Here is a 13,402-nt window from a genome sequence, read left to right as displayed (position 1 = left end):
ATGTGAATTAATAACATCAGAGGAACTTATCTAGGACTTGGGGAAAGGGCACGGCTGCATAATATGGTGCTATGAAATCTCTGTTTTAATTCTGCTTCCTCAGAAAAGCAGTGCTTCAGCTTCAGCAGGATTCTAATTAAACAACGCAGGGCTTTAACAGCAAGGTCTGAGTCTGGGGCCTAAAGTGAATCTCTGGGTAAGCATAGGCCACAGAGCCCTCTACAGGCACAAAAGGAATAGCAATATACATCATCAATCCAGCGATTGACAAGTAGTATGATGACTCTAGAGTGGCCAGGTCTGGAATATGTACTATGAACCTGGCCTTATTTATTTACCTAGGCCCAATGTATATAGGGGTCATTCACGACCCATGTTTTGCCACTCCACAGCAATCCTGCAGCCTTCCCCTGAAAAAAGGGCATTTTTTGAACATTGTTTTATTACATCCTTTTTCTTTAAGGTGGCTCCCGTGTGCTCTGAAATAAATCCTGTATACTGGGCATGCCTGGGGGTGCATTTGTGACCCAATCAAGGGTGGAGCTGTCCCTTTTCCTCCCCACATTTCTTTTCTTCTGCCATTGGCAGTAGTGCATTTTATGGGCACAGGCCTCGGCTTCTTTTCCCACCAGTTAGCACTAATTTGCAGTAGTGCTATTTTGCAATAGCTCTGTTTCACTCTTTCACTACTACTGCTCCCCCTTGTCTCCTCCACTGTCTGTTTTTACTTTGCACTATTTCGCAGTAGTGTGACCTCACAATACCAGTTTCACCCTATCACCACTTCGCAGTTCCGTGCGTTTGAAATACTGTAGGCGACTTGATGCTATCTCCTGCTGTTCCCCTTTCCTTCTCTACTAGTTTTACATTGCAGTTGTGCTATGGAGAGAGAGAAAAACACTGTTTCATTCTCTCACCACTTCACTGTTGTGTGTTTTGGATATAGAGCACTTCTCCACTGTTTATTTTCAGTTTGCACAATATCACAGTAGTGATATATACGGTGGTTTCACCCTTTCACCGCTTCGCAGTTCCATGCATTTGAAATATGGGCTTCCCTCAGCAGAGGAGCATGGAGAGGGGTGGGGAGCAAGCTTCTGTCATTTGCTGAGCAGCACCTAGGTGGTTGACGCCGTTCCATTTTATTCACTGCACTCTGCCTACCCAACTCCAAACTATGGCAGTTTCAAGTGCCATTTGACCCATAAACAGAGCCAGCCTTATGTGAAGTGGGAGGAAGTTCCTGCATGAGGCGGAAGGGAGTGGAAAGAGTGGCTCATCCATGCCGCTCACACCAGGTGGGCTCACCTGGTCATCCTGGGCAAGACAGCTTTGGCACAGCAAGGCAAGGGTTAACAGTGCTTGTCGATGCTGTTCTTCAGCGCTCCTGCACCAGAGCTGGCCTTACCATTAAGCAGAAGGAAGCTGGCGAAGGAGGGGAAGAGTGGTGCTCACCCCCTGCAAAGGGTCTGCTGCTTATTGCCACCTAGGCAGGCAGCCAGCAAGCCCTAGCAGCCACTGCAGCCACCGCTCGCACACTCACCCATGCACCTCCTGCCTCGACGTGCCTTGAGTCCTGACTCTGCCGGCCACATCAGCCAGCTTACTTTCCTTTGTGGGGACAGGCATGCCCACATCGCCAACACACTGCCTCTGTAAAGTCTTTCTACCTTCAGGAGCCACACTGGACAGGTGCACAGGCGCTGCGTGGCTCCTGAAGGCAGAAAGACCTTACAGAGGCAGCCTGCTGGCGAAGCAGGTGCGCATGTTCACGCTTGGAAAAGTACATTGCCTGGTGGAGGGCAGAGTCGAGAGGCAAGGCGCAGCAAGACTCATGGGCAACTGAGTGGATGCTGCTTCTTGGGCATGTGTGGGAGGGGGGTGGAGGAGGTCGCGGGGGGTGGGTATTGCAGGAGGGGGTCGTTGGTGCACTGTGGGTCCCTGGTAATTCAGGTGGCAACTTGCCTTGGGCTGGGCCTGGCCATTAAACCAGGTTTTAAGCAGTGTATATTCTGCTTTTCTTGCTTTGTGTACAAAGCAATATTCAAAATCCAGGAATAAGCAGAAAGCTTTTCTCATACTGTTTTCATGTAGAGTTCATCCTAGTCAATAGAACAATATCTTCTGCTTATTGTACTTCATATGACTGTTCAAGCTGCTAAGCTCAGGAATCCTCGGCTGGAGAATGTACAAATACAGCTTCTCCTGGCCAGATGCAATGGAGACTGGTTAAGTCCTGTAACAATGGCATGGGGAGCAGGGGATTCCTTTAATCAGGTCTGAAGAAGGTTCCTTGTGCACTTATAGTACTGACACGATGACTCCCACAAAAGCTTTAGCATGTACATTATGTTCAGTTTTTGTCCATTGCCATGAGGAAGATCAGTGGCAGCAGCTCACAAATATGCGGCCTATGTCTTAACCGTCTGAGAAACCAACACGAGCTTTTCTTTATGGAGGGTGTAGCATCACTCCACTAGCTTCTAAGCATCAGATATCTACAGAGCTAAGCCAAACGTTGGCCCAAACAAGTCTGGTGTCTCTTTCTGTCTTCCAGGAGTGCTGAATAAAACCCCTCCCCATCCTAAAGAAGGTAGCATATATGGAAATGCCTGTTCGAAAGCAAAATCTAATTTTGCAGGAAAAAATTGAGAACAGCTTTTTTTTCATCCCAACAATTTTTTGCTTGCATACTTTTCTGCAGGAAGAAATTCTGAGCATATTCCACTGGATATTTTGTGCTGACCAATTCCCATTCAACTGAATGGAAACTGCACAGAGGGATAATTTCTTAATAAATTGTGCCCTATGTCAAAACAGGTAATATCCTTGTTATATGCCAGAAACCAAGGAAGATTTTTTTTTATCCGTCACTTAAAAATACAGCAGTTGGGCTTCTCTATTTTTGTTTGTTTCTACACAGAGGTTAAAGAAACCACTTCCTGTGCATTTTAATGCTGAAGCAACTCTTTCCTGTTACTACGAAACCGTTCAAATAGGATTTCCTTGTATGTGCAATCTTGAATACGGTGCATCGGAGGTCTGTATGAGGCAAAAAACCCCACACCTTTCAGTATACATAGTAGGCAACCAAAGATTCAGAAGAAGAATGGAATTCAGATTGTTATGTGGACTTTGGATATTATTGGATCTCTCTGTTTACTGTTACACTTCTAATCCAACTAATTTACCTGATATAGAAGATCAACAGTTTATACAGGACTGTGTGAACAAACACAACTATTTTCGGTCCAAGGTGAGCCCCTCAGCAAGCAACATGCGTCGTATGGTAAGAAAACTTTCCCTGTCTTTGTACAGAAGGAGCATATACTGTTTTGTCCTCCCCACTTCCATGGGTAGGAAGTTTCAGGATTGGCCTTTTATAGGGTCAGTTTCCTTGTGAGGAGAAAGTACTGGAGTCTGGTGTTCTGTAATATCAATTAGTTTAAAAATATAGAAGTTGAATATGGAGAAAAGGCACACAGATAAGATCAACATTACTAGTTTTTAAAGCACCATTAGTTACTCAAAGGTAACACTGAATCCTGGAAACACCCGTCAAAAGACGGGTTATTGCCAGTTACTTGCAGAAACTCAGTCTTTTATTTATTTATTTATTTATTTATTTCATTTGTATACCGCCCAATAGCCAAAGCTCTCTGGGCGGTTCACAAAAATTAAAACCATGAAGAGCATAATAAAACAACCAACAATTTAAAAACACAAATACAAAATACAATATAAAAAGCACGACCAGGATAAAACCACACAGCAAAAATTGATATAGGTTAAAATACGAAATTAGAACAGCAGAGTTTAAATTTAAGTTAAATTAGGTGTTAAAATACTGAGAAAATAAAAAGGTCTTCAGCTGGTGACGAAAGGAAAACAATGTAGGTGCCAAAGCGAACCTCTCTGGGTTCAAATCTTTTGATTTTTCTCCCCAGAACTTCCTATTTCTTTTATCTTCTTCCAACCAATACATACAAAACTGTGGTCTCCCTAACTAGCAGGTGCGATGTTCACATTCTAGTATTTTCAAGCATTACTTTTGTAAACCACCCAGAGAGCTGTGGCTAAGGGGCGGTATATAAATTAAATAAATAAATAAATAAATAAATAAAGATCAAACAGCTATTATTAACGGCAACAAAAACCCTAAGAGGTCGTTTTGCATGTCCAAAGGGCATACTTTCTACATCGCCCTCTCTTAAGAGTTGTTTTTTATAAGAGAAAAATAGATTTTAAAACACAGAATCAAGCTATTTTTATCATCAGTTCCTTCCATAAACAGAAAAAGAACCACCAAATTGTTTTCACCCTAGACAGATTTTCTCTCAGAGATGGAGAGCATCATCAGATTTCACATTTCCCTATTTATTTATTTATTTATTTATTTATTTATTACATTTCTATACCGCCCAATAGCCGGAGCTCTCTGGGCGGTTCACAAAAATTAAAACCATTCAAAATATAAAACAACAGTATAAAACCATAATATAAAATACAATATAAAAGCTCAACCAGATAAAAACAATTTCCCTATTGTCACTATGGCCTGCTGCTGCTGTCCCACAATAGTGACAGTCTCGTTACATGGGGAGAGAAAGAGGGGGCGTTTGTATTATACTGCTTTTCCTGCACACAGGAAATGGTGGTACATTCCATTTTAAAAATAAAAGACAAAGTAAAAGGGGTCTATTTTGCAACGGAAAAACAAGCGGGAGGTGTGTGGGCAGCGGACATTGTCATCTAAAGGACACATGAACATCCATAAGTGGGCAGTAGCGAGTGTGTGATTAAAAAAAGTCATCTGACGATGCTTCCAGTCTTCCTTTTCTCTCTAACCTAGTTGACATGATCACCATAATAAGCCACAGTGGGTTGCGGCACCTACAGGCGCAAAATTGCTGATCTAAGCCATGAGTTCTCATTACGTGCGAAACCAGGAAGGGTGGGTTGTTGGGGTAATTGACAAGTCACCCAGAACCCATGGGCTGTTTTAGGATCACAGGTGCCTTGTCAACCATCCCAACAATCTCCCTTCACCAGGTACCCATGGCATGCCCCAAATTTTCAAAATGATGGCCTCTTCCCATGGTTTTCCATCTATGTGCTAGCCTTGGGTACAAGGATAGTGGCCTGTAACTAGAGTTACTAGTGGAGCATTTGGGCAGGGTCAATTCACTTCCCCCTCCCCCTACTCTTTTTACTACTGTTGATTTGTCTGAGAGAGCGCCCACCCCATATATAATATATGATTTTGGAGCAACTGGTCAGGTAGCCTAAGTGTGAGAGCATATAAGTGAATTAAGAGACAACATAGATTTGTGAAACTAAAGATATCCCATCTGTTTTAAAAAGATGAGAGACAAGAGGGAAGCAGTAGATCCTGTAGACCTTGATTCTAGTAATGCTTTGAACACCTCCCATGAATTGTTTTAACAAATTAAGAAGCCTGCAAAATGGATTTTGCCAGTGTACATCTGTAAATCTGCCTCACCCGATTTGTGAATACGAATTATTAGAGGGAAAGACACAGAAAACATTACACAGCCCGTTTAAAGTAAAGCAATGAAAAAGCTAATTTTATGACTCAAAGTGAAAGCAGTTGCAGGTTTTAGCAAGGAACAAACTTTGGGGAAGTGGGGAAGGGATGAAGCAAAGGCAAGAAAGCAACAAAGAAGACAGCTTAAAACATAGTGTCTGTTGGTAAAGCTCTATATTAGTGGTTATGCATGATACTGGGATTCAAGAAATGTAAGTACATCCACTTTTCTATATTTTGTCTAGAGCAATTGATAATGATGTAAAATATATTTGTAAAAATATCCATTTGTCTTTTAATTCTGCAGACCTGGGACCCTTCTTTGGCAAAGACAGCCAGAGCATGGGCAAAGAAATGCCACTTTAATCATAATATCTATCTTAAAACTCCTGGAAAGGCTCACCCAAACTTTACTTCAGTTGGAGAAAATCTTTGGACTGGCTCACTTTCTCTGTTCTCTGTAGAACACGCTGTCCGTAACTGGTATAATGAAGTGAAGTATTACAACTTTGAGAACAACGGATGTACTAAAGTTTGTGGCCATTATACTCAGGTGATTCCTTCCTTCCTCATTCTGTCATCAGAAGCTATAAGTACACAGCAAATATGAAACACAGGCATATAAATACAAATTCTGGCTTCAGTTGCACAAGTATATTGCAAGAGTAGGGTCTATTTTTCCTGGTGGTGACACTGCAATTTTAAAATGGGCCATGAAAATCAGCCATACATAGTCACTACAAGCAAGGCTCACACAGCTTCTCTATCACATACACATGTGTGTGCTTGCAAAATCACAACTCCTTGCTCAACAGGCATCAGTGGGTTAGCTGCATTCAGATGCAATTCTGGATTATTATTCATGAATGGCATGCTTGTGTACGCTGCCTGATCACCCATATTTGGTTCTTTTCCAGCAGGAGCAGCTAAACTAACCAGAAACTAATGAAGCAAAAGATCCCCATTGCATCCAAACTCAGACTTCTGCCTTGTTGCTCCCCTAACAAAACAGAATCTGAAGCCAGGGTTTGAAATTGGTTTCCCATCCCTGATTTGTTAAGGGAAAAATAAGCCTGAGTTCTGGCACAGGAGGAAATGCCAAGTGGGGGCACTCGGCCAGTGTGTATAAGCATGCTGCTCAAATTCTCAGCTATTCTGGTTATTGTCACATCCAAACACAGTCTTTGAAGCCTCTGTCTTTTTAGTCCAGAGGGAAACCTCTAACCTGCAGGCCTAAGCTAGCCTGTGTAGGATTGGGCACCCTCTGCAAGCCCCTTCCCAAGCCTTGCCCCATGGCCTGGAGGTGGGGGAGAGGAATCCCCCTATGATCTCTGAGAGGGAATCCCTCAGACTTGGCTGGGGCTTGCAGGATCAGCTCATGCAAGCTTCGGGCAAGCCCCTTCCCGCACCACTTGCACCCCAATAGGATCCAAACGCTGTGGGATGGAAGCACCCGACGCCTTCCTGAAAGCACTGGCGGAGTTGCTTTCTCTGTACAGAGTGAGGCACAGAGCTCCCCATCCCCTTGACATCGTCTGGCCCACTTGCCCCTCTTTTGCTTCCTTGTCCAAGGAAGCCAAAGAGAACATCAGAAGAAAATAAAGGGTATATTCCATATTCTCATAGCAGTAATATAAGACATAGGCCTAAATAGTCCTAAGGGAGAGTTGCATTATGTCTCATAGAAACAAAAGCTAAGGCTAAAGTTAGGTACCTGAATACTTGCAAGGTAATTATTGCCTCAGTTTTTAATTGATAGTCCAGTAGCTTAACTGTAGCTAGTCAGTTTATGCTGTCTTATACAAATTATATAATGTAATTCTTTTCTCTGTCTCAGGTTGTTTGGGCAACAAGTTACAAAGTTGGCTGTGCAGTCCAATTCTGCCAGAAAGTTTCAGGCTATGAACAACTTTCCAATGGAGCACATTTTGTCTGCAACTACGGACCAGCGTATATTAGTTTTCCAATCGTTTTAAAGATGTTTAAATTAATAGAGATAATGGGGCGGGGGGGATCTTGTATTCCTCTCTGGGGAATGTGTGATGCACATTCTGAGTGAAGGGACTCATGCCCATATCTTACTGACTTGAAACTGCTGTAATCTAAGTGCTGTATCAGTCCCAAAAGATCCAGATATATTTAGATGATATCCTTTATCAGGATTAATTTGTTATCACTATGCCATTATCATTTAATGTTCTTTCCAAATGGACATCCTTATGACACTAGAAAGCACATTGGCACTTTTGCCCACAAACCAGTTAACTGCATATATTCAGTTTAATGGTGGTGTTCATATATAATGACAGCCCATGGAATAAACAAATCCTGGGTTGCTGGGGACAAGTGGAATGCACAGCGTTGCCTCCTGCATGCCCATCACTTTCACTTTTAATCAACAACCTACAACCAGCTCCTTTGTAGGATATTGAGCATGATGTCCGAACCCAGACTGATGGGTTGTTTTGGTTCTAAACAATCCAGCGATTGACCCAACAACAAACCATGGGTTAACTTCTGGGTTATTTAGCTGCTAACCCAGCAGTCAAGGTTCAGCCATCACACTCAACAACCTACAAATGAGCCAATAATAGGTTGTTGATTAAAATCATGGGTTGTCTAAATCATGGGTTGCCATTACATGCAAACCAGGTCAATGTTGGCTTATAACCCAATCCTTCAAGCCATAGTCCAGGCAAGAGTCTCAAAGCCAAGACACACCTTATTTCTTTTTCCTGGGACATGAACAAAGCTTCAGCAGGGGCCAGATAACTGCAAGTGCCACTTCTACCTCGTTTATAATCCCTGGCTGTGCTACACAACATCTTTGCTGGGCTTTAGAAAAGAGATGGTGTATTATGGTCATAACATACAATCATAAGAGCATTAAAGCAACCCCAAATATGCCTCTAGTTAATGGAAGTCTGAGAGATAAAGTAGAATCCCTGTTTCCAAGTGTACAATACTGGTCCAACTCCAGTGATAAACCTGACTGTACAACTAAAGCAATTCCTTAGCATCAGGCTGACCCTTTCATTCTTGTAACTAAATGCAAATAGTTATGCATAATAGATGCCTAACAACCAACTCTGAAATACAATCAACATAATCCAGAGCAAGCTGTCTATACTTCACTAAAGTTCAATGAAATTAATGGACAGTTAACTATGTAAGGACGCAATCCTACGTTAATAGTCAGCAGCTTTCAAAGTTGGAGACTGCCGAATATCGTAATTAATGCAAGGCGACCAGAGCACAGAGGAGGTCCTCACCCCCATGCTCCAGCCACCCTGCATTTTTGCTATACAGGTGATTTCACCCACCTAGAAGCAGAGCATTGGAGCAGGAGGAAAATAAGCTATTGTGAGCATAGGAAGTGGTGTGAAACTTAGTCTCCTGCCCCCCACCCCTGGGACCACCCTTTTTCCCCTGTCTCCATGGGAAAATGTTCCATAAATTCAGACATAATTGCCTTTGTTTTTGCAGTGGGAATTATCCAGTGCAACCTTACAAAACAGGAGGACCATGCAGTGAGTGCAATGGTGAAACATGCGTAGACAGTCTATGTGGTAAGGGTTACAAAAGAACTTATATTTTCTCACTTGATTAATAGTAAACTACAGTGAATTCTGTACTTTGTGATTTTAAATACTTTTACATCACTAGAATTTACTTCCAAAACAGATTGTTTATAATTGTATTTAGGTTCCAGATACCCTCTTGATTTAAAGCAGAGATAAGCAACTTCAGGAAATCCAGGGACCATTTTCAGTCACTAATGCATGGGTGAACTGCAGTATGCCAAGCAACCTGAGCATGAATTAGGGGCTTCCTTTTCTCAGTGCCCCACATGTGAGTTGCCAATGGGTTGAAGAGCACATTCAGTAGAAGAACTCTGCAGCCATGCCCCCCTCTTTGCCACGATTCTCATCTGTTCCTGCAAATCAGCTGAGCAGTGGTGGAAATTACATGGAGGGAAGATTTAAACCTAACAGCTGAACAGTTGGTTTCTCTTCAGATCGTATAAATCTTTAGCCTCTTATTGAAAAATAGCTATTGGTGCTGGGGAAGGCTTATAGATTTTTGATAAACTAAGTAATGATACAAATTAGGCAGATGTTATGGATTGGGAGAATACCAGATTTGATTCAGTATTTATTTACATTACTTTCTTTTTACTCCCCAGGGAATCCAGAGCGTGATCGATGGATGAGTATGTTATTCATTTATTATTATATTTCTATACCACTCCTTAGCCAATGTTCTCTGACTAATGGGCTATTTACAAAACTGAATTGTCTTCATTATTCCTTGGATTGGCTATAATCTATTTATGAATCTGACACCTGTCTGTATTTTAGGTTACTCCAATTGGTCTCCAGACTGGGATACTTCATCACACTCAGCATGTGACTCATACTGTATTGCCGTTTTAATTTTAAGAACTTTTTTTGTATTCTTTACTTTTGGCACTGTGGCCATATTATCCAAGCAGTATCCTCAAATGTTTATGTATGAATAATCTCTCTAAGCTGGATGTAGTATCCAATACATGTTCAAGTTATACTCAGTTTCTAAGTTTTAAAAATGTAAGCTTCTAGCCGTCAAGGTTGCACATAAAATATTGCCAGTATGATAGCAATAAGTTCCAAAAACAGAACAGGGACCTTACACTTCTTCTTTCAAATCTCATTATTGGCACTCTGGCTCAAGAGCTGTTATTGCAGCAGCACTTGCACCACAGTATGCTAGTCAGAAAGCTGTCCCTAATTGGCATCATATCGGTCTTTTGGGACTTTGTCTTCACAGCTTAAAGGTTTCTGTTCTGTGGTTTCAGCATTCCACTGTTGCTACTGGCTGCTTCTTTCCTCTCCGTGCTTCATTTTTTGCCCACATCCTCCTATGCATTTTGCTTCCTCGTGGAAAGCTACAGCCTTTGCTCCCAATTTTATGCCCTTCACAAGAAACCACAGGACTGAACTATAAATACGTTGGAATGTGCAATACCAGAACTCTCACAGGCTGGAAACATTGCTCACAGTGTGGTTCAGGTGATCTCCTGGGACACTCTTCCCACAATGCCTGGCTTTGAGGAGGGACCATGTCAAAGCCAGGTATTTGGGCTTGACTGGTTCTCTGAAGAGCCACACTGGCTGCTTCCTCTGGCCAATGTGGGTCCTCAGAGAGCCCACTCTCTGGTTTGTACTGAGGATTCTCAACCCAAGCCAGAGGGCAAGTGGCTGGGAGTAGCTGCTCATCCCTTTTCACTCTAAGGAGAACCTACCTGCCTGCTCTGTCTCATTCTAGGGGAATTCTCAGAGCAAAACAAAGGATAGGCAGATACTCTGGAGAGTCCTGCCAGCTGTTGCATTTACCACAGCAGGTGAGTGTGGGAGTAAGCACCCACTGTAATGCCACAAGGTGGGTGGCTGCTCTGGAGAGCCGTCCTCTCCCACGGCAGCAAATGCCATGGCAGGAAAGCAGCCGGCCAGGCTCTCTGTTACACCTGATTGAGGAGGTAGGGACCCCTGAATCCTGGCAGGGGGAGGGCACAAGTCACCACCCCTCCTGCTCTGCTGCCTGAGCTGAGGGATTCACCCTGCCTCAAGGAGGGCTGGTCCTGAAAATAGAGTGTTACTCTTAGATATTTGTAGCTAATGCAGGTATGGTCTTACCTAGCTCATGAGCAGGGAGGAAATGCCTTTAATGTTTGAATTATGAGTCACCTGCTTTTTTAAGAACAATTTTTTAAAACAAATCAGTTGCACTAATTTGGATTTGAACCTTTTCCCCTACTCACACACTAAATCAGGGGTATTGAAACTCTTTCAGCCCAAGGACAAAATTCAACTTTTGAGAAGCTTTTGGACTTCATTTCAGTGGGCATGGCTGAAGGCAAAATGGATTGGAATCAAAATACTAACAATATCGGCATATTTTAGCTCAAAGCTCATGCTGCTAATAGCTATGCGTCAGAGAAATATTTTGACCTTTTAGAATGGGGGAGAAATTCTGCAAATACTGGGAAGCCACCAAACAATTGGTGGACAACTGACAGTTGCAGAAGGGGGTGTGGCTGTGTGAAGGGGGCACACTCATCTGGGGAACCCTGGAGGGCCAGATTTGGTTCTGCAAATAGTCCCCCTTACCACCACCACCTTGGAATCACCCATCCAAGTAGGAGCAGAGTGGTGATTTACACATGCATATGTAAGTTGGACAACCTCTCCAGAATGATATGATCAATGTGATTGTATCAAAAGCTCAAGGGAATTAACAAAATTGTGCTTGCTTATAACTTACTCTCCATGTACCCCTCCACTTTTCCTTGGACTTTGAGGCCCAAATTGAGATGGGGAGCATGGAGTGTCTGGGCCCCAGCAAAGATGGTCCACATTTACAAATAGAAAACTATTTTATGTTGTATGTCATATAGTTTATTATGTGTCTGTGTTTTGTTTTTACTGATGAGACCTGAAATCCAAATCCACTGAAATTCATCAGATTTCATTCAGAGAAAAAATGTATTTAGAACTGGGGTACAAAACTTTTAACAAAATTGGGGAGACATCCTCCTTATCTTCCTCCTTATCTTCAACTCTTGATACTCTTGCTCCATCTACAACTCGGATAGTTCGCCCTTCTCAACCCCAACCGTGGCTCACCTCTTTCCTCCGCTACCTTCGCTCTTATTCCCGGGCAGCTGAACGCCTTTGGCATAGGACCAGGGACTGGGCGGGCTTTGTCCATTACAAATTTGTACTCTCCTCTTTCTCTTCTGCCATTTAATTGGCCAAACAGCAGTATTACTCAACGTTGATCCAGTCAAATGCTAGGCATCCTCAGCGGCTCTTTGCGTCCTTCAATTCTCTCCTGAAGCCTAATCCACCATCTCTCCCCGCCTCTCTGTCTGCTAATAACTTTGCCTCTTTTTTCAATGCTAAAATCCAAACTATTCGCTCTGATCTGGCCAGCTCTGCTCCTCTTCCAGTTCCTGTTCCTGTTCTGTCAGTTCCTCCTGCAAATTTCTCTGCGTTTCCTTCGGTCTCAGCTGCTGAACTGTCTACAATACTGCGCTCTTCGAAGCCCTCCACTTGTTCTCGTGATCCGATTCCCTCTCGCGTCTTTATTAACCTTATCCCTGCTATCCTCCCTTCCTTGCTTCATATTATTAATTTTTCTCTGTCCTCTGGTTCATTTCCTTCTGCTTTTAAACATGCTACAGTCTCTCCTGTTCTCAAGAAACCTACTCTTGATAGGCTATCTCTGTCTAACTACCGACCTGTCTCTTTGTTGCCGTTTGTTTCAAAGATCCTGGAGCATGTGGTCTACTCTCGTTGTCTTGATTTTTTCTAGTAACTCTGCTCTGGATCCTTTTCAATCTGGATTCCATCCTTTGCATTCCACTGAAACAGCCCTTACTAAGATTACCAATGATCTTCTTACTGCCAAGTCTAAAGGCCATTATTCCGTTCTTATTCTCCTTGATCTAACTGCAGCCTTTGACACGGTTGATCATGATCTTCTTTTAGATTCCCTTCATGACCTTGGATTTTGTGGCTCTGTCTATAACTGGTTTGCTTCCTATCTAGCGGGTCGCTCTTTCAGTGTGTTGGCTAATGGCAGCTTGTCTTCTTCTTTTCCCCTTTCTGTAGGGGTTCCGCAAGGCTAGGTGCTTGGTCCGTTGTTGTTTTCTTTATACATGTTGTCCTTGGGTAATCTTATTCAATCTCATGGCTTCCAATATCATCTGTATGCCGATGATACACAATTATATCTTTCTTCTCCGGATCTTTCTCCTGATGTTCATGATCGTATCTCGGCATGTCTTTCAGATATCTCAGCTTGGTTGCT

General features: G+C 42.8%; 1 protein-coding gene across 1 annotated transcript; it reads left to right on the top strand.

The window, feature by feature from the left end:
- Positions 1–2,710: 2,710 nt before the first annotated feature.
- On the top strand, positions 2,711–12,310 carry GLIPR1 (GLI pathogenesis related 1). Its single transcript, XM_063133857.1, has 7 exons — positions 2,711–2,820; positions 2,924–3,289; positions 5,856–6,101; positions 7,386–7,498; positions 9,035–9,117; positions 9,735–9,761; positions 9,910–12,310. Exons 1-7 carry the CDS (start codon positions 2,809–2,811, stop codon positions 10,068–10,070), a joined length of 1,008 nt encoding a protein of 335 aa, XP_062989927.1. The 5' UTR covers positions 2,711–2,808; the 3' UTR covers positions 10,071–12,310.
- The last annotated feature ends 1,092 nt before the right edge of the window (positions 12,311–13,402 follow it).

Source organism: Elgaria multicarinata, chromosome 9, assembly GCF_023053635.1.
Source record: "Elgaria multicarinata webbii isolate HBS135686 ecotype San Diego chromosome 9, rElgMul1.1.pri, whole genome shotgun sequence".
NCBI lineage: Eukaryota > Metazoa > Chordata > Lepidosauria > Squamata > Anguidae > Elgaria > Elgaria multicarinata.
This window is presented reverse-complemented; position numbering and strand designations above follow the sequence as displayed.